Below are 22,219 nucleotides of genomic sequence, written 5' to 3' on the forward strand. Positions count from 1 at the left end.
CTTTAGGGTAACTACACATCATGTTTGTTTATACCATTTGTTCAGCGGTACCCGTCATATTAAATGTCCTTCAGGGTAACTACACATCATGTTTGTTTATACCATTTGTTCAGCGGTAGCCGTCATATTAAATGTCCTTCAGGGTAACCACACACCATGTTTGTTTATACCATTTGTTCAGCAGTACCCGCCATATTAAATGTCCTTCAGGGTATCTACACACCATGTTTGTTTATACCATTTGTTCAGCGGTACCCGCCATATTAAATGTCCTTCAGGGTAACTACACATCATGTTTGTTTATACCATTTGTTCAGCATTATCCGCCATATTAAATGTCCTTCAGGGTAACCACACATCATGTTTGTTTATACCATTTGTTCAGCATTACCCGCCATATTAAATGTCCTTCAGGGTAACTACACATCATGTTTGTTTATACCATTTGTTCAGCATTATCCGCCATATTAAATGTCCTTCAGGGTAACCACACATCATGTTTGTTTATACCATTTGTTCAGCGGTACCCGCCATATTAAATGTCCTTTAGGGTAACTACACATCATGTTTGTTTATACCATTTGTTGAGCGGTACCCGCCATATTAAATGTCCTTCAGGGTAACCACACATCATGTTTGTTTATACCATTTGTTCAGCGGTACCCGCCATATTAAACGTCCTTCAGGGTAACTACACATCATGTTTGTTTATACCATTTGTTCAGCATTACCCGCCATATTAAATGTCATTCGGGGTAACTACACATCATGTTTGTTTATACCATTTATTCAGCATTACCCACCATATTAAATGTCCTTCAGGGTAACCACACACCATGTTTGTTTATACCATTTGTTCAGCGGTACCCGCCATATTAAACGTCCTTCAGGGTAACTACACATCATGTTTGTTTATACCATTTGTTCAGCATTACCCGCCATATTAAACGTCATTAAGGGTAACCACACATCATGTTTGTTTATACCATTTGTTCAGCGGTACCCGCCATATTAAATGTCCTTCAGGGTAACCACACATCATGTTTTTTTATACCATTTATTCAGCATTACCCGCCATATTAAATGTCATTCGGGGTAACTACACATCATGTTTGTTTATACCATTTATTCAGCATTACCCGCCATATTAAATGTCCTTTAGGGTAACTACACATCATGTTTGTTTATACCATTTATTCAGTGGTACCCGCCATATTAAATGTCCTTCAGGGTAACTACACATGTTTGTTTATACCATTTGTTCAGCGGTACCCGCCATATTAAACGTCCTTCAGGGTAACTACACATCATGTTTGTTTATACCATTTGTTCAGCATTACCCGCCATATTAAACGTCATTAAGGGTAACCACACATCATGTTTGTTTATACCATTTGTTCAGCGGTACCCGCCATATTAAATGTCCTTCAGGGTAACTACACATCATGTTTGTTTATACCATTTATTCAGCAGTACCCGCCATATTTAATGTCCTTCGGGGTAACTACACATCATGTTTGTTCATACTTTTTGTTCAGCAGTACCCGCCATATTAAATGTCCTTCAGGGTAACCACACATCATGTTTGTTTATACCATTTGTTCAGCAGTACCCGCCATATTAAATGTCCTTCAGAGTAAACGGATGTAATGATAAAATACGGATTGTTTTTAAGGAATATGCTTTTATCAACAGGAACATTGTAAGTATTTTAACAGAAACATTTTATTTATAAAGCTTAATAGTTTTAAGAATTATTCTTTAAATCTTTTGGTTTGTTTTTTCTCAATATGCTATTATATTCATTTGTGATAATGACTAATTCCATAATCTTTGGAACAAGACTATATGTTACTTTTGTGGGTTTTTTTCTGTATTAACAGTGTGTACACATTGGGCTTTGCACAAGATCGTGTCTTTCTTGACATAGTATTGTTGTCTCACATTTACTCGGAACACAGATGCCGATATCACAGAGCTTTGCACAAGATCGTGTCTTCCTTGACATAGTATTGTTGTCTAAAATCTACTCGGAACACAGTTGCCAATATCACAGAGCTTTGCACAAGATCGTGTCTTCCTTGACATAGTATTGTTGTCTAAAACCTACTCGGAACACAGTTGTCGATATCACAGAGTAGGATAGGATTATTTCTTATCGTCCTTCCCTTCGCCTTTATCACATTGATCAGTCGCTACGTAATTTTCGAATAGACGTGAGCATCCAACTGATCAAGGACGTCACGATGTGTGAGGGAACATAATCAAGCTTACTTTCGTCAAGCGTAAAACTGTCCAAGGGTGGATGAAGAGACCAAAACATGCAGGATACAAATATTATCGGGTTTTCTACGTAAAGATACAATAAAACATCAACTGCTCGACACAATGCGGAGCTTTTTTGTTCGTTCGTTGCACTCACTCGCCAAAAAAGTTCATATTGTGGCTTGCGGCTGATATTTTACGATATCAATGTGCAGAAAACCCGATAACCTAAACATATCAGCTGGTGAAGCAGTTTAAACTTGCTATACATGCGAGCATTTTTCATTCTGTATTGTTAATATTAGTGTACTTTACTGCTTTTTTGTTTTATTTATCATACTGCTCTTATCGAGTTAAGTGCTTATCGAGTTAAGTGCTTATTTTGTATTTATTTGTATTGTCTCTTCATAAATTAGCATTTAAATTATTATTAATCTAGAAAAATAATGAAATGCTGCCTTCCTTTACTCCATTTATTCAGATACTATTAATTTGATGAAAAGAAAAGAAGCGACCTATATACATGCAAAACTCAGAAACGTGTCCATCCCCCCAAACGTGTCCATATGACGTCGCTGAATTAAAAACATGTCTAGCTGCAAAAGGGCTCCGAAACGTGCCATTTTTATGAGCGCTCAATCTTGTCCATATTTTCAAATGCCCATTTAATTAATTTAATTTTTGACCATCAAGTAACTATTACATATCCACCAATATTAAAATTTATTATTAAATTTTGGTTATTGTTCTTCTGTTGACGTATATTCCTTTTAATTTACTCATTCATCTATTGTCCCACCTCCAAGCGTGAAAAGAGAATAGAAACATGGTTTATTAGGTCTTCTTCCAACCGACAGTTAAATCCTTGCCAAAGTTGTGCGTCCATTTGGCTGTGTGGGATGTAAAAGTACGCAGCCATATCCGAAACCTTGTGTAGGAAGAGATATATCTACCTAATGTATTTATTGTTAATATGTTGTCGTCCTGAATATGAATTAAATATTTGTAACTGGCCTTTAAGCAATCAACAGTAAAGAGTCAATTTATATGTTGCAAATCAAGCATGCAATTATTCTAATTTGAATATTAACAACCGACGTTGAACAAACTAAATCTAACAAATTTAGGATTTTCTTCTTTAAATTCTGTTCCTTTTTAATTTCCATTAATTGTGCCGGAATACTTCATTCAGCATTTTTGTCTTTTGAATACGGCTTTACAACTGTTTAATCAATTATAGGATTTAATCGAAACCCGACATATTTTCGTGTCCCCGAGAATTGAATTGCCGTAGAAATTATTAACAATAGCGCTAAAATTTCTGAAACGTTCAGGCGTCTTAAAGTGGACACGTTTTGGCGAATAACAATTATCGGACACGTTTGGGGATGTGAAATTTGACACGTATGGGCGATTTGGGGGTTTAAGGACACGTTTGGGCGAACTAGACACGTTTGGGGGAATCGGACACGTTTGGGAAGATGGACACGTTTGGGAGTGTTACATACATACACATATAAACTACAAAATACAGAACCCAGATCTTAGCATTCTGTATCTAAATCGAAGTAGAAAATACGTTCTTAACTTTTTATACTTAAAACAAAAATCTATCTGTATTTCCATATGAATGGTGAAGACATAACTGATGTAGTTTTGGCTTTTTGTAAACATTTGTATTGAAGGACATCCTTTACAAAATTAATTTTTTAATTTGTATCTGAAAAAATAGCTTCACTTTCAATAGGGTTTTAGTTGTGGATATTTGGTAAATAGTGGTGTTCTTTCTGCTAAGTTTTTATTTATGCCAGAATTCCAAATTGCAGCTGTTTTTAAATCTTTGAGCACCTACATTTTTATAACATATTATGAAATACGAGATAATGTTGTTGGAATCTCAAATTACACACATAAAAATATTATTTAAAAAAATATTTCAAAGATCCTATCGGTTGAATTAAAACCATGTGAGAAAATAGCCTGACGTCTTTTTGATTTCTGATGTTTATTGTGACCAAACTTGTCATTAATCCAAATCCGAGTTCACAACATAAAAAAAGAGTTTCCTGCTTTTATCATCAGATATTTAAGTGGGCTTCAGCAAATAATAAAACGTTGTCATTCGTTTATAAAATGAACACTCCAGGGACTACTAGTTTATTGTATCGATATGATGTAATCAAATCTACACTGGCTGTTGTACAATATCAATGCCAGAAGATGATTTGATTTCATACAATATGTTTGCTACCCCCATCTTCTACAAACGTTAATTTTTCTCATCTCCTTTCGTTATTTTTTCCTTTAGAATACCCATTTAAAACCAGCCTTTTTTCTCGACTTCCGCCCTCTCATCTCTTGGTTAACCATAAAACATGTAATTTTTATTTGCAAATCATTGATCAATAGTTTCTAAATGCCAACACTATCTATTATAAAATTGGAAAAAGAAAAGTTTTAGTTGTCATTTAAACAAATTGAAAAAAAATGCGAGTTTGTAGTCTTATCGAATTGTCTCCGATTTATTGCGCTTCATCAAATAACTTCGTTTCAGTGATACATTTATCCAATCTCATTCTGAACGATCGGCTTGATACGGTTTGCTTGATGGCATTGAGCTTTGGAAGTAATTAGATAATGAGAATTTAATCAACAGCTTCTTCTCTATCACAATTTTCAAACAATTGAAATTATGATGGTAACTCGGAACGTTTCTCGATTTCGATTTTTTTAACTAAGCATGTTTAATTGACAAATTCTTGACAGTCAACTCCCATATTAACAAATGTGTGAAATATTTTAACGGTGAACTCCAATGCAGATAAGTGTGCACAAGATCTAAACAGTCAACTCAAATGTAGGATGTGTAATAAACTTATCTTGAAAGTCACTAAAGTGTAAAAAGGTTTGACTGAGGTAGATAATTATGATCATCCCTTGATCTTCCTCTGACCGGCAGTAAACCCTTGCCAAAGTGGAGCGTTCGTATCATCCCTTGATCTTCCTCTGACCGGCAGTAAAGCCTTGCCAAAGTGGAGCGTTCGTTTGATTGTGCAGGATGTATAAATTCGCTTCCATAATTCGAAATTTATAGACCTTCATTCCTGTCGACCCCTATTGCAGGTCCTATCTATTCTTTTAATTCGTCCTGAACATGCATGAAATATTTGCCACTGGACGTAAGGCAAATCTATCACTAAAGAGTAGTTCTTAAATAAAAGATAATAAAAATCTATAATGTCTTATTACTTTCCATATTGTTCATAAGTGTATAGAGACAACATAATGAAAAAGAAAATGTATGGTGTATCAATTAATGACACATACATGTACATGAAATAAAAAACATTCAAACAAAGGAGCCGTGCTTTTATTTCTGTTATTCATCTCAAAGTAACAGTAAGGTCTTCAACATGGAGCAAAACCTCTGACATTATTGCAAGTTTAAGACGGCCCGTATCATACAAAACGAGAGGGCGAACATACAAAAACTCTGACATTATTGCAAGATTATTGCAAGATTAAGACGGCCCGTATCATACAAAACGAAAGAGAGCGAAAATACAAACAGGTCTACAAAGCACTACATAGAAAACTAAAGCAACACGAACCCCACCAAAATCTAGGGTGATCTCGAGTGCTGCGGAAGGGTAGTGGCAGAGTCTGCTCCACTAGTCGAGTCAGAAACGAATTGAGCAAAAAAAAAAATACTGTAAACCTGTTATTTGTTCGGTCGTTGGCTAAAGGCAGGATCAAAATTTTTGTTTCATTATAAGAGATCAACTTTCATCGTTAAAAAAGTCAGATTTAAAAAACTTACCTGGCTTCTACCGAGAATATAAGAGTCTTCCGATGCTTTATTGGACGTCATATTTCTATTTGAAACTCTCTAATCACTATGACATTATACGCCTTGCATTTAAGTTATTCCAATCTTGTTTCATTCACCGACTCCAATAAGCGTTTAACGGATATTATCATTAATTCTGGCTGAAGCAAAAGATTTTCCTGATTTTGAAAGTGCAGACGATACGATCAATTCCCGATTTCACAAGACTGTCAACTGCTCTGCTATAATCCAAACTCTATCCAACGATTACAACACAAGTCTGATAATAAGTGTCCTTGCTGAAAGAACAGAAATATTGATTGGAATAATTATTTATAACAGTGTGACAAAAACTTTTGTCCACATCCGGACGGGAAAGGGTAGGTGGATAACTACCACTAGAAGATGTCAATAGTAATTATTGGTAGAAAAAATCGGTAGGATTGTTTAATCTATCGGAAAACCATTAATCGCTCTACTATGTATCAATATCAGATTTTAAATAACATTTATCATATTGCATCCTAATTGTTTTCAATTTAGCGAATCTTCAATTTTAAATTATACTAAGCGTACGTGAATCATCATCATAAAAATCGTCATGCGTTTGATTGTGTCTATATTTTCTTACTGGAATAGCAGATAGCATTCTTAATTATTTGTTTTCATTATTTTTGCAGTGGCAGTTAATATAATTCATTTTGACTTGAAAATGCACAGTATAAATAGCATTAGTTTTAATCTAAAAAAAAAATATTATGCAGTATGATGTAGTTGGATAATTTGCTTAATCTATACACATTTGTATAATGAAATGAGAATTTTTACTAAATCACAAGAATCGCTTGCGTTATCTGTTTCGATGCTTGGTATTGTCGTTGCATGTCGAGTAATATCCTGAAAATAGCTATAATACTCTACAAATACTTTTATATTTTTACATCTTTCAACAGTTTACGCACACAAACATTCATGCAATCCCTTTTTTATTCCAAATTATATGAGCACTATTCAGTCACGGGCATGAAATTTCTCAACAATTGATCGTAGTCCATAAACTTTAAGGGTGATCCAGAATTAGATATATAATTTCTCAACAGTTGATCGTAGTCCATAAACTTTAAGACTGATCCAGAATTGGATATATGACTTACTATTCACGCTCTACTGGTACCAATTAAACAAGATATAAACATACAACTCAAAAACGAAAACCCCCTTTTCTGAATGATACTTGATAGATTTTCAAACGAAACGCCTTGAAATGTACAAGGGGTCTATTTATTCACACATCTTTGAAACAAATATCTATGTCTATCAACTTTATTTAATATACTCTTTGTTAATATGTTAAGAAATGAGTTATTATTTTAGTTTTATAGTTTTTACACATGAAGGTTATGCTATACTTTTTAAGCAATTTTTTAAGTTCCACTTCATAAAAAAAAATCATGTTCCAAGTTCCGTAAATCCTTTTCACCGTCATTTGACAGCTCATTTGAAGAAATGTCAGTTCAAAAATTGGGCTGAACGTACCCCCCCCCCCCCTCCTTTTTTAAAAAGTATGTTGAAATTCTTAGATCCGCCTCGGCCGATTTTAAACACTAATTAATAGAGAAAAGTAAATAGAAGGTAGAATGGTTAGAATGTAACCTAATTTTCTATACGTCAATCTTCAGCGTAGAGAGCAGGAGAGAGTCGACTGCCAAAAACTAAGCCCATTTATCAGTTAATTACGGGGAAATATAAACACATCTATTTTTTTTTTACTAGATTATATTTTTTAATCTTGAAGAAACTTCTGTCCAAATTTTGTAAAATTTCATGAAGATATGACAAAGTTATTGATGTCTAAAAAAAGCTTTAAAGTTTAGACTGTATCTGACTGCCAAAACAAATTTATCCACAAAATACGAAAAAATTATAAAATATATATTTTCAAAACTTTTTGTTCCAGATACTGTCTTTTGATCACAAAAAACTGCTGTCAAAGTTTCTATAAACCATTGATAAGGTCATAATTATAAATTAACTGTTTACAAAACTTTGAATTTTTGTCGAGCCTGCGACTTTTGTCGCAAAAGTGAGACATAGCGATCCTACATTCCGTCGTCGGCGTCGTCGTCGTTGTTGTCGTCGGCGGCGTCCACAAATATTCACCCTGTGGTTAAAGTTTTTTAAATTTTAATAACTTTCTTAAACTATCCTGTAATTCTACCAAACTTGGACAGAAGTTTGTTTATGATCACAAGATAGTATCCAGAAGTAAATTTTGTAAAATAAAAATACTGTTTTTCCGTATTTTACTTATATAAATGGACTTAGTTTTTCTGCCAGTTAACATTACATTCACTCTGTGGTTAAAGTTGTTTAAAATTTTAATAACTTTCTTAAACTATCCTGGATTTGTACCAAACTTGGACAGAAGCTTGTTTATGATCAAAAGCTAGTATCTAGAAGGAAATTTTGTTAACATTTATTTCCTGTTTTTCCGTATATTACTTATAAATGGACTTAGTTTTTCTTCCAGTTAACATTACATACAGTCTGTGGTTAAAGTTTTTAAAATTTTAATAACTTTCTTAAACTATCCTGAATTTCTACCAAACTTGGACAGAAGCTTTTTTTATGATCATAAGATAGTATCCATAAGTAACTTTTGTAAAAGAAAAAATCCTGTTTTTCCGTATTTTACTTATAAATGGACTTAGTTTTTCTGCCAGTTAACATTACATTCACTCTGTGGTTAAAGTTGTTTAAAATTTTAATAACTTTCTTTAACTATCCTGGATTTATACCAAACTTAGACAGAAGCTTGTTTATGATCAAAAGCTAGTATCTAGAAGGAAATTTAAAAAAAACAAATTTCCTGTTCTTCCGCATATTACTTATAAATGGACGTAGTTTTTCTTCCAGTTAACATTACATACAGTCTGCAGTTAAAGTTTTTAAAACATTTATTAGATTCATAAACCATCCTGGATTTTTACCAAACTTGGATAAAAGCTTCTTACAATCAAAAGATAGTTTCTAGAGTAAAATTTTTAATAATTTTTTCCCCACTTTTGTTGAGCCTGCAACTAACAGCAAAAGTAGGCGAGACACTGGGTTCCGCGGAACCCTTACAAATTTTTTTAATACTAAGGCTTTTCTACCTCAAGAATAGAATACCTTAGCTGTATTTGGAAAAACTTTTAGTAACTTTTGGTCCTCAATGCTCTTCAACTTCGTACTTTTTTGGCCTTTTTAACTTTTTTTTTATTCGAGCGTCACTGATGAGTCTTTTGTAGACGAAACGCGCGTCTGGCTCAAATACAAAATTTCAATCCTGGTATCTATGATGAGTTTATTTCCATGAAGGTTTCACAAAGTTATTTGTGCTTACAAACACTTTTACAACAAACTGATCCTAAATATTGATGCCGCCGACGCCGATGATATAATGTATGATTGCTATGTTTCTACAAAAGTTATGCTTTAATTTTTTTATTTCCGTAAAATCTTTTGACAGTCACCCCATTCACAAAATGTTAGTGTAAAAATTTCGGGATGATCATGCAACCCCCTGTTGAAAGTTCAGTTGAAAAAAAAAGATTGCTTCTGCTCATGTTGAATACATTGTAATGAAGAAAATTAGTAAAATGTTCTTGTCTGAAAGTACTAGACAATTTTCAACAATTTAGATATTTCTTCACATCCACTTATACATCTATAGATTATTCTGACTTTTTGTCAAAATAATACCATGGCTGTAGTTTTGCTCCCCACCTTTTTCCTAATCCTATTAGATTAAAGATGAAAATGATAGCGGACACTGACGAACTGCTATAAACTATGAGACTATAGAGTTTTTTTTTTTGCATGTCACTTTCAGAAGCCCCCCCCCCCTTTTTGTCTACTTCTACGCCACTAAATACTTGTTTTTTTCTTTATTATAAAGGTCCCTCCATGTATTATTTCTGTCATGTTACATTCAAATTTCAGTGAAAATGTTGTGAATGTAACTTGTCTTATGGGCAAGGTGAGCTAAAATATTAGTTTTCTGAATAACATATTAAATAAAAACTGTCGTGGGAATTAATCTTTGAAAAACGAATTGGAAATACTTCTAAATCTATTGGAAATACTTATAAATCGATTGCAATGAATAATAAATGAAACAAGAATCTTTCAGCAATAGTAATAACACAGAATTCTGCAGCTTTCAATAATATGAATTGTAAATTAATAGTAATAGTCCAATGCAATTAGAGTAATCAATGTGGGAAAAGATGTTGAGAATATTTAGCAGGATTTTTTTTTATTATATAATAGAATTTACATATAGATATGTTTCTTTTTCAATGTTAGAATTATGACAAGGTTTCCGAGTACAAAATTTTATATGTGAAAAACCCAAAAGGGGAATAGAACCAAGCATGGTTTACTTTTTATGTCGCAACGATATTTATTTATAAATAAACTGTTATCACAGAGATATGTCTCGCCTTTTTGTAATTTGTAAGTCGATGAACTATGACTGAAGGTACATGGCTAAACAATCTCCATGGAATGAGATGTGCCAATGCTAATACAACTGCATACCAAATACCATTGACTTATCCATGGAAACGATACTTGCAAATGCCAATACATTTGCATACCAAATATCTTTGACTTAACATTAGCAGTTCATCTTAAACTGATCTAATCACAAACTAATACATGTAGATAAGCAAAAGTTTCAAAGTCAATAAATAGACCATGACTGAGGGGGCAGGGTCAAATATTCTCAACGGAAATGAGATGTGCTAATGCTTATACAACTGAACACCAATTAACATTGGCCTACCACAAATGGTTCCCCTTGAACTGACCTAATCACAAACTAATACATGTTAACTTAGCAAAATTTTCAAAGTCTATAGACCATGACTAGGGGAGCGGAGCCAAATAATCTCCATGGAAATGAGATATGCCAATGCTTATACAACTGCATACCAAATATCATTGACCTACCACTAGTGGTTCCCCATAAATTGACCTAATCACAAACTAATACATGTAAACTATGAAAAGTTTCAAAGTCAATAGACTTTGACTGAGGGGGCGGGGCCAAATAATCTCCATGGTAATGAGATGTACCAGTGGTTCACCATGAACTAGACCTAATCACAAACTAATACATTATTGACGCCGTCGCCGTCGCCGCCGACTCCGACGCCGGAAACAGCATACCTATGTCTCGCTTTTTGTCTCCGTCAAGGCGAGACAATAAAACTATTAAGCAATTTTTCTCATACATCTAAGTAGTTTTGCGTCTTGTTTCAATATCTGCCCCAAAACATTGCATGTATATTAAAATGTAGAAAGTACAATTTTTAGGGAGTCATATTAAATCATGTATTTAAAATGAAAATTGTCCGGATTAAACGATTTGTCAGTCAAGACCCGCCTATTTATGTCATATGGGTATAACTCGTAAAAAAAAGTGAACTTTATAGAAAATAAATGGGCAACAACTTTGGAGATCTTTGGAGACCTTCTTGGGGAGAAGGATGATGTGGTTCCGTCCATCATACTCACATACAGATTAATAAAACTTGCAATATACTAAATATGTGTATTCAAGTTTCTTTCATTTTAAATAAAGGAATAACATGGTTTAACGTTAGAGACAACTAGCTATGAGTTGTATTCTTTTCGCAAGGGCGTGGTGGAGTAATGACTTTTATAATTTTTCAATAACTACAGCGGTCTTGAATATGAGCTCCAGTAAGAAGTTGTTGGGAGTACGCGGTGGAGAGGAAAATAAAATGTGTTTTTTTAACTACAGTGTATGCTGAAGTAAAGAACCATCCAAAAGTAGGATATTTTGGTGGACGCTTAAAAATTCAGTCAAGCAGTTGGCCAAATAACTAAGCACATTTCTTTTGAAGAATCCTTTTGTCGCTAAGTATAACTGATATTTAGATGGAAAGTCCGAAAGGTTCCAAATAATGTAAAATGTTATAGTCTCATTCGTATTACCACTATCTCCTGGAGAGCTACTACAGAGTAAACAGATGAAAGAAGTCATAATTCTGTTAAATACTCACAGAAGAATTCTTTAAAAGAATTCAGTCACCTCCCTAAGAGATATAAAAGAAAAAAAGTAGGATAACTCTCGGCCATTTGGGGATGTGGATGGGGGATGGTCGTCCCGATGACTTCGAATTTCAAACACCCAAACGAAGTACTCTCTGTTATACTAGAATTCTTTTCCAGATCTGCAATGTATCCGATCCGGAATTTTAACCACTACGTAACAGGTATAAGAATCGGACATGAAAGAAACCACTCAGACTCGTTCCAACTAAATAAAGGGCAATGGTACTAGGAATCTTATGCAGGCTGATATCCAGTTAAAATTAATCAAAAGAAATGAAACTCTTAAATAAAAAAGGTAAAATGACCAAGTGGGTATATTTGAATTGTTTACTTCTGTTTCTATGGGCTTTTATGGAGGTGCATAATTTAGGATTTTAAGAATCTTATATACGTGTTCATACTTAATTTATAGTATGGAGCTATAAGATATTTGTAAACTTTTTAAATAAAAACACATTTTCACAAAACAATCGATTATGGTAGGTGCAAATACATGTGGATCCTTTTTTGTGCATAAGCATAAATCCTCAGAAAGATAAAAGATTGATCTGTTCAAAGCATTAATTTGTATCTCTGCCCCCGGCAACAGTTTATTGGGGAAAAATCCTACAACTGGGCTATAATCTGATTGAAGAGAAAATCGAATACACCTTTTTATGTTCAGGCGTGTTTGAGTTGACTGTTTTGTCTTGAAAAACGTATAAAGCAAAACAATTGGACACATCATCTCGCTGCAGATTCTATTATTTATATATTTAGGCTATAGGTTGATATAATATCATTACAAATTCACAGTGCCAACAAATGAAATCTATGGGTCAAGTGAAATACCTTTCCAACGAGTCATAACAACAGGGTCGACTTCGATTTGATTGACTCGGGTTACTCGGGTAAAACTTTTTACGTAACTGCGCAAGCGCACCAGACAATTAAATCGAACATTAACTTACAAGACGAATAGTGTTATCTTATTTAAGTATTAGAGTAATGATATGATTTGATTTGTTTGTGTTGATGGTGTACATTTTCATAGTACTTTTCAAAAGTAAATATTGAAATTACCTCTTTACAAAGAAAGCGGCAAAATAACAAATTCACGATATTACAAGCGCCGGCAAAATGGACATTGCAATAGAATATGCCTTTTTGCCGAATTTAATTAAGGTATTTAAATCAGAGCTGGCAAAAAATGCTAATTTTTTTAGTTTGCTGGCGCCGGATTTTTTTTATGGTACTGCCGAAAAATATCAAAATTCCCTCTTCAAAATAACAAATCCACGATAATTCCGGCACAAGCAAAATAGCCATAGCTATATAATTATGCTATTTGCTGGCTTTTATCAAGGTATATTTATTAGAGCCGGCAAAATAACATATTTTCTAGTTTGCCCGCGCCGGCAAAATAGCCACTGCTTTATCAAATCGTACCAAATCGATGAAAACATTTTCATTTTGTATTGAATCAATAACTGAGCTGCTTTTTTATATTTTAGTTTTACAAAGTTGTTTTTTTTTTTTGTCATTTGTTACCCAGTGTAAGATGCAAGTAGCTTAAATTTGAAGATTTTTTTTTCTTCAGTTTTTACTTACTTCACTTGTTCTTCCATCTTGTTTTTTTACTCTACTCGATTAAACCTGCCCAAGTGGTAGGTAGAACTCGACTCGGGTCAAAAGTTTAAATTGATGACGTTTTAGAGAAACTCTACCCGTTCGATTTAAACTTTACTTACACGAGTAACCCGAGTTAATCAAATCAAAGTCGACCCTGAGTATAGGTCAGGATTCTACTTCGTCAAAATTATCTCCCCATTACGCCAGCTAATTTTTACAATCGTAAAAATGGAAGCCATTGTAGGGATGACGCGCTGCCAATTTAGCTCTTGAAAACCGATAAATTTATCCACATAGCACCATTACGATCCTTATATGCCAGTTGTATTTTAAAGGACAAATGTATCTATTAGCTATTGAGCATCATTTAATGTACTTTTCTGCATTTAGTCAACTTAAAACTATTGTCTGATCGGTTGTCAGGTGGAATTTTCGAAAGTTCAAAAACATTTAAAAAAATTCTAATTAAATATTTCGCCGAAGGGCAGACTAAAAATTTCAGAGTTTGAAGACTAATAACCCTAGGTAACACACACAAAAAATTAAGTTTTTTGAAGTTATGCATTTTTAAGATCCACTTGGAAAGTCTGTCGTCAAGAACTTTTAGTAAAAATTTGTTATTCGAACACACCTACTCTGTTATGACTCATTAGAAAGGTATTTCACTTGACCCATATATTTCAGATTTTAGTACTGTGAATTTTTAATGTTATCAAATCAACCTGTAGCCTAAATATATAAAAAAAATAATAGAATCTGAAGCGAGATGATGTATCTAATATTTTTGCTTTATACGTTTTCAAGACGGAATAGTCCTCAAAAACGCCCGAACATAAAAAGGTGCACTCGACTTTCTCTTTTCGATGAAATTATTGCCCATTCTTAGGATTCTTTCCCAAAAAACTGTCGCCGGGGGCAGAGATGCAAATTAATGCTTTAAAAAGATCAATCTATTATCTTTCTGTGGAATTTTTTCCCCACTTGTATTTGCTCCTACCACAATCGACTGTTTTATGAAATTTGTCTATAATTTAAAAGTTTACAAATATCTCGAAGCTCCATACTATAATTTAAGCAAAACACGTATATAAGATGCATAAAATCCTAAATTATGCACCTTTAGTAAACTTATAAAGCCCATAGAAACAGATGTAAATAATTCAAATATACCAATTTGGCTTTTTTACCTTCTCTAACAAAAAGTTCCATTTCTTTTGTTTGATTTCAACTGGGTATCCGCCTGACTGAGTAGGTGTGTTTAAGGTTCATGCATCATAATCTTTTGGCTAATATGACCTTATTTACACCACAATTTATACTTTGTGTACAAACAAAACTGTGCACCTGGAAAAGATTTAAGGCATGGCAGGACCTAATTAATTAAATTCTAAATGCATTTTATGTTTCAGAAACTTATAAACTTTTCTAGATTTTTACTTGACGACAGCCTTTACTTGTAGATCATTTTTGTGCATAACTTCCACAAAAAAATGTGTGTTATCTATAAGGTAATTACTCTTCAACCTCTAAAAATATTAAGTCTGCCCTTCCACGAAATATTTAATTATATTTTTTTGTGTTTTTTTTTCAACTTTCGAAAATTCCCCTTGACAACCGATCAGACAATAGTTTAAAGTTGACAAAAGGCCTTAAAGTACATTAAATGATGCTTAATAGCTAGAAGATACATTTGTTTTTATTTTAAATACAACTGTCATGTAAGAATGGTAAGGATGCTAAGTGAATGAACTTATCGGTTTTCAAGAGCTAAAACGACAGCACGTCATCCCTATAATGGCTTCCATTTTCACGACTAAAAAAATTAGGTGGTGTAATGGGGAGATAATTTTGACGAAATAAAATCCTGACTGTATGTACTTTACATAAACATAGAAGATATATGGTATTTCAAAAAAGTAAATGCGAGATAAAAACAAGAGTGCACACGATGAAATATATCGCCTGCTTTACTCTATGTTGAAAGTCTTTAACATAAGAGTTTTATTAGCTCACCGGGCCCAAAGGGCCCCATGTGAGCTTATGCCATCACTTGGCGTCCGTCGTCTGTCGTCGTCGTCAACTACTTCAAGAATCTTCTCTGAAACTTCCGGGCCAAATACCTTCAAACTTTAACTGAATGTTCCTTAGGGTATCTAGTTTATAAATTGTATCCGAAGTTTTGATCCATCAACAAACATGGCCGTCATGGCTAAAAATAGAACATAGGGGTCAAATGCAGTTTTTGGCTTATATCTCAAAAACTAAAGCATTTAGAAAGCAAATCTGACAGGGGTAAAATTGTTCAATATGTCAAGATATATCAACCCTGAAATTTTCAGACGAACCGAACAACCCATTGTTGGGTTGCTGCCACTAAATTGGTAATTTTAAGGAAATTTTGCAGTTTTTGGTTATCATCTTGAATATTATTGAAGATAAAGATAAACTGTAAACAGCAAAAATGTTCAGCAAAGTATGATCTACAAATAAGTCAACATGATCAAAGTCAGTCGATCAAAGTAGTCAATTGACCCCTTGAGGAGTTATTGCCCTTAAAACTTTTTTTTTTACATTTTTTGTGAAATTATAATTACTTTTTCAAAAATCTTCTCCTCTGAAACTACTTGGCCAATTACTAAAAACTTTAATTTAGGTTTAGATCTACCTGTCAAGTAATCTTCAGACCAATAGGACAACTTATTGTTGGATTACTGTCCAGAAATAGTTATTTTTTAGGAAATTTTACAGTTTTGGGTTATGTATTATCTATAATGTTATTATAGACAGAGAGAAAGTGTAAATGACAAAATTGTTCAGCAAATTAAGATCTACAAATAAGTCAAATGACTGAAACTGAAATTACAGGTGAGCGATATCAGGCTCTCATGAGCCTCTTGTTACAAGTCAGTATCGCATCAACCAGGAGGCTAAAATTATTTCATAAATTCTATAAAATGAAATTCAGACGGACATTTGAATATATACAATATGTTGATAAGCATTTTTGTTTGTTTCTAAACGTTTTGTTATGTTTTGTTTACGTTGTGTGTAGTCCCTGTGTAAGCTAAGTGGTTGTGTAATTGTATTTACATCAACAATATTTAGTAAACAGACCAACATTCATTAATCCTCTGGGTGCAGTATAATGTATATGTCTTTACGTTAAACACGTTTTCATAATTTTGAAAATTCAGAATGGTAAAGAATAGAGCATGGAAACGGGTAACGTGTAAAAGGGACAACAACCCGACTGAAGAGCAGAAAACAACCCAAGGCCACCAATGGGTCTTCAACTCAGCAAGAAATTCCCCCACCCGGAGGCTGGCTTCCAAATTGAAAGGAGCAAAGACTGGAGTCCAGAACATGAACCAGCATGCAAGAATGAAGCAAGTAAAAGGATAAAACTGTACGGCGTAAGACGCCAAGCATTTCACTTGTATGAAGAAACAAAAAGCTATTATCTTATGAATTTATATCATTTTGAACTTCCTCTGGACATAGGTAAATCCCGTTATTGTTTCGGTATTCTGCGTGTAAATAAACTAGTCACAGGAATCTATAATTAGTATTTATCTGTGTGTTACTTGCAAAACATTTGTGATAGATCATCTTCACCTCGTTAGATTCCTTGGTATGCACATGTTTTAATTAATGATCTTGGTAGCCTCTTTTCGTCACAGGAACAAACAATAATTTTGGTGGGATCAATGATTCCTGATTTATTGATAAGTTTTATCGGTATTCGTCATCTAAACAGACTATTTTTGCAGGACCATTATTTAACAACTCTTATTCGGTATCGGGTCCATAAACCCACGATAGATTTCTCAGTTAGGCACCGACCATTCATCTTTTATGGGGGCATGAGGTATTTTTAAGATACATGGTGTTCCTAACAAGGAGTTTGGTAGTAAGACAATTCAAATCCTTCGTTATTAATGTCCTGAAAAAAATTATTTGTTTAAGAAGTGTTGTTTCTATTGAAAATTAATATCTAAACACCTTATGAAGATTAACCAATGTAAATCAATGAAATAAGATAACTGTACCTTGTATACCAGAAAATATTTTCCATTTTTAATTATGAATACAAATATGAATCACACCAATGAAATGGAAACAAACGAAGAGTGATTTAATATTATCTAAGTAACATATGGTCAAAAATCAATGTATCTAAAAAAGTGATGGAAATGTAAAGGTTAATGGTATTTTAGTTATGTAGTTATCACATCTGTTACACACCAGCGTGTAATAATCTACAAAATATGGATAATCACTGTTGTATAATTCAGGGAGCTGTCATTCTCACTATTCACTTGTTTAAACATTGGTATTACCATTATCACGTGATAGATAATTGATGCTTATGGGTACTTTGATAAAAGTATAAAGGAATTCAATGTAGACAAGCACTTTCTATGCTTATATATATAATTCGTCTAAATAACCCAACAATGTTAGATCTGTTCATCCTTGGCCGGGATTCGAACTCATGCTACTGAGATATCGTAGCACCAAATCGCCGTGCACTATGCCTGACGCGCTAGACCATTCGACCACCTAGGCTCGACAAAAATCAAGCTTTCAATGGCCGGGTGTTACCTTTCCTCGTAACACAGTACATGATATATAAGGCATGAATATATATATATATGTACTATATAAACAAATTAACAACAGTTAATACCCTGAACAATAACTACAATCATAAAATTCTGACTGTTTATCAAATTAATACTTTTAAATTAGTTCAAAGATTTTAATCCATGTAACAGTGTAATGTGATAAATATATGTTTAATAAATAAAAATATAACTTGAATAAATATGTTCTTTGTGTATTTTCAACAACATGCTTGTATTATAAATTTTGTTAGTCAACATGTACTTAACGGCTCATAATATACAGACAAATCTGATATACAAAAAAAGACAAAAGATAGACAAGCAAAAGCTGTATGTTGTACTAATGACGTAAGCATAAAAATAGTAACAAACGAAAATACGGACTTCAAAAAATTTGAGCTTACCTCGCAATAGGTGCAAAGGTCTTTTGAATAGTACTACGTGGATAGATTTACATGTTCAGGATTATGAAAATATACCTGTATAACAAATAAACAAATTGAAATTCATATTTAACTACTGATCCACAAAATTCATGTTTTACTGTACTGATCCACGAAATTCATGTTTTACTGTACTGATCCACCTGTACACAATTTGTATTCATAAATGAAAAAAAAATCGTTTCCTCCTAATATTTACTCTGTTTAAAATACCTAAACCATTCATACCGGAACACTCGAATTCTCACACATCGTACTATATATCTTTTTATAGCATTCATCTCGCGATCTTTAGTCCAAGGTAAAACAATTTTATACTTGGACAATTAGCGTGTAATTATCAGTAATAGAGGAAATTTAATGTGAACTGTAAATAAGAATAACTTTAGATTATCACAATTTGTCCATCACAATAACAAAACCGTAGACAACAATAAAGAACAAAAGAAATATAGCAACAAACCATAATAACCAATACAAACAAAGTAAGTGTGCGTAAGATGTTAAAATTCTTCTCAACAAAGTAAGTGTGCGTAAGATGTTAAAATTCTTCTCAATAAAGGTATCTCCCACCAAAATAGCACAGAATATCTAGACTACTAAAGGAACGAACCGCAAATTTTCTGGAAACGTGTAGTTAAAACTTCAAGGGTTATATTATACAGGTTGCCCTAGCATTGAAGTTTCATCTCAAGTACATGCAGGTATAAACTTTCTTCACGTTTATTTGCAAATGCATTTTGTATGCATTTTTAAATACGACATTCAAAGATGTATCTAATTGTGGATGAAATTGCAGTGAATACGTAAATCAAAAAGAAAAGCAACCAATGAAATCTGATCAACTTGAATGAAACATATCGAACTTGAAAATTCTCCAAAACAGATACATAAAGATGTAAATGTAGATAGAGATATGATTATTAAAGAAAATGGTGATTTCGATCATTGTTAATGTTGAAAATAATTATTCAAATTTCATTAAAAATAGCCTATTGGCTTGAATGAATGACTTACAGTTGAACGTGTTGAAATGACACTCAAGTTTGTCAAACGCAAGTTGTTTCAATATAAAGACTGGTACCAAGTGGTTTCATTTGCGCTTCATCGTTTATCTTCCGTTATAGACACGCAAACAAAGAAACCACTTGGCACATGTCAACGAAACCACGTGGGATCAGCTATGTATATCAAAACCATTTGGCACCAGTCACCAGTCTTTATATTGAAATGGCTTGGCACACTGTTGAATGGTCAATGTGACCCCTGACCTGATCGATCTTTTCAGAGACATAACAGAGTACTACAATGGTCTGGTGATGGAAGAATGGTCATCTAACATTATAATACTCCCTGATGATCGTCAATTCAATCATGACAGTAACCGATACGATTTGTATTAGTTTTTTAAGTGTCAGTTCAGCATAAGAAACACATTTATGCACGACGCACTCGACTATAAAACGCGACCATATTGTAATAATAATATCAACAAGTCCGGTAGTATATGAAGTAGGTGCTCGCTCGCACCAGACAACTTACAAGGCTTCACCTAGATTATACACGTTTTGGATTTAAGAAGAATAATTTGAAGTACAGCTATTTAGGAATTCATGTTTTAAATCTGATCTTTTATAGAGATTGTATGTAATATTGTTGATAGCGATGTCATTTGTGATGCAATTTAATGTAATGGCACTTATTAAGTTGTAGTTAATACATATAGAACATAATAAGGAGACGTGTTTACATTTTGATTGAGTTCTAAATGTTACAAAAAATATAAAATATACTACTGAGTCATGGAAAATAAAATAAATACATGTACAATGACTAGTATAATAAATGCGGATTCGTTTTATGATTAAAACATGTATTTAATGTTTTATGTTTGAGATAAATATGCTTGAACATTTTTTAGTTTCAGTTGTGTTGTATGTCTTTTATGTATGTTTACAGAGTTTTTGGCTGCTGGATTCCAACTATTGTCAAATTAACCAATTATGTCTGTTTGGGTTGCTCACCCAATTTTGTCAATATAACGGAACTATAATAAACAACTGTAATACAAGTGGAAGATTTAGCTAGCTATAAAACCATGTTTAACCCACCATTTTCTTCGGAAAATGCCCGTTTCAAGTCAGGAATATGACATTTGTTTTCCACTCGTTCCGTCGGTTGATAACGTTTGATTTTGTCAGTTTTTACGGACGTCCCCTTTTTAAATTTACCTTGGGGGTTTGGTATTTTTGTTATACTTTTTTTTTGCATGGCAATTTACATCGATCTTTTAGTTATGATGCCCTCTTGTCGAATCATTTAAAGTTTAAAAAAAAGTACGGTAGCAAAAATACACATATATACTAACCTTAAACATAGATGGCAACATATCCTGTTTCCTGTTATCAATAATACCAAACGGAACTGGTCGCTAAATAGTGATCACTACTTACTTGTGTCATTGTTGTCTGTTTTATGATAGAAATCCGTTAATATGTAAAGAAAATAAACTTTCGTGACGTAACAAGATATAAATTTAGAAAATGTTCATTCATGTGAAAATGGACTGATTCAAAGTCCTCTATTTATGTTCTTTACTCATGCATAAAGAAATTTAAATTTTCATAAAATACTGTAGTTGAAGAAATGTAATATATTTTTGATAGTTTAACACATTTGATGGAAATGAAATGGATATTGAAAATATGAAACAAAAATGAAGAGTGTAAAAAAGAGTGTAAAAACGGTACTCAACATATACTACCATATATATTTAAATGTAACAAAATTAAACATGTCAGATATTCAAATACACCCTTACAATATGAAAACAACGTTATTTATAAGGAATAAAGGCTTTGGTTGAAATAAACTCTGAAAAACAAGGTGTTACTTATATTATTTAAAAGTCCTCAATTAAAAACCAGAGAATATGAAAAGATATAAACATACAGTTGAAAATTAGAAACCCACATTAATTAACTATATTGCGTAACAGTAGCTGCACCATGCACTGTGCAAGTTTTTAATATGGGTTTTACTTTTTTTGTGTTTTGTGTTTTGTTTTATATTTTTGTGTTTTTGTTTTATTTTTTTGTGTTTTTGTTTTTGTTTTTTTTTTTGGGGGGGGGGGGGGGGGGGGGGGAGGGTACTTTACACGTGTTGAATTATACAACACCATATATCAAAACATACAGGCAGGTTATCTCAAAGGTCGGCTTCAAATAATGCGGGGAAATGAATAACATGGCCTAGTAAAAACGGAAAATAACGGATAATATTGCCAAAGACAGGATCAAAGTGAAACTTCTGCC

General features: G+C 33.1%; 1 protein-coding gene across 5 annotated transcripts in view; it reads right to left on the reverse strand.

The window, feature by feature from the left end:
* LOC127731165 (putative sodium-coupled neutral amino acid transporter 11) overlaps positions 1–21,445 on the reverse strand; it is a 61,418-nt gene extending 39,973 nt beyond the window's left edge. Inside the window, exons 1-3 of one of the 5 annotated variants that reach the window (XM_052240102.1) lie at positions 21,274–21,445; positions 18,867–18,941; positions 6,086–6,393 (exon numbers count right to left, since the gene is read on the reverse strand). Coding sequence is in view for 4 of the 5 variants with exons in the window: in XM_052240099.1 (XP_052096059.1) it covers positions 6,086–6,136 (51 nt within the window). In the remaining variant the exon portion in view is untranslated. Of the gene's footprint in view, positions 1–6,085; positions 6,394–17,883; positions 17,969–18,866; positions 18,942–21,273 lie in introns of those variants that run through there. The other 4 variants (XM_052240099.1, XM_052240098.1, XM_052240100.1 and 1 more) reach the window with 4 other exon arrangements.
* Between the last annotated feature and the right edge of the window lie 774 nt (positions 21,446–22,219).

Source organism: Mytilus californianus, unplaced genomic scaffold, assembly GCF_021869535.1.
Source record: "Mytilus californianus isolate M0D057914Y unplaced genomic scaffold, xbMytCali1.0.p SCAF_2, whole genome shotgun sequence".
Classification (NCBI taxonomy): Eukaryota; Metazoa; Mollusca; class Bivalvia; order Mytilida; family Mytilidae; genus Mytilus; species Mytilus californianus.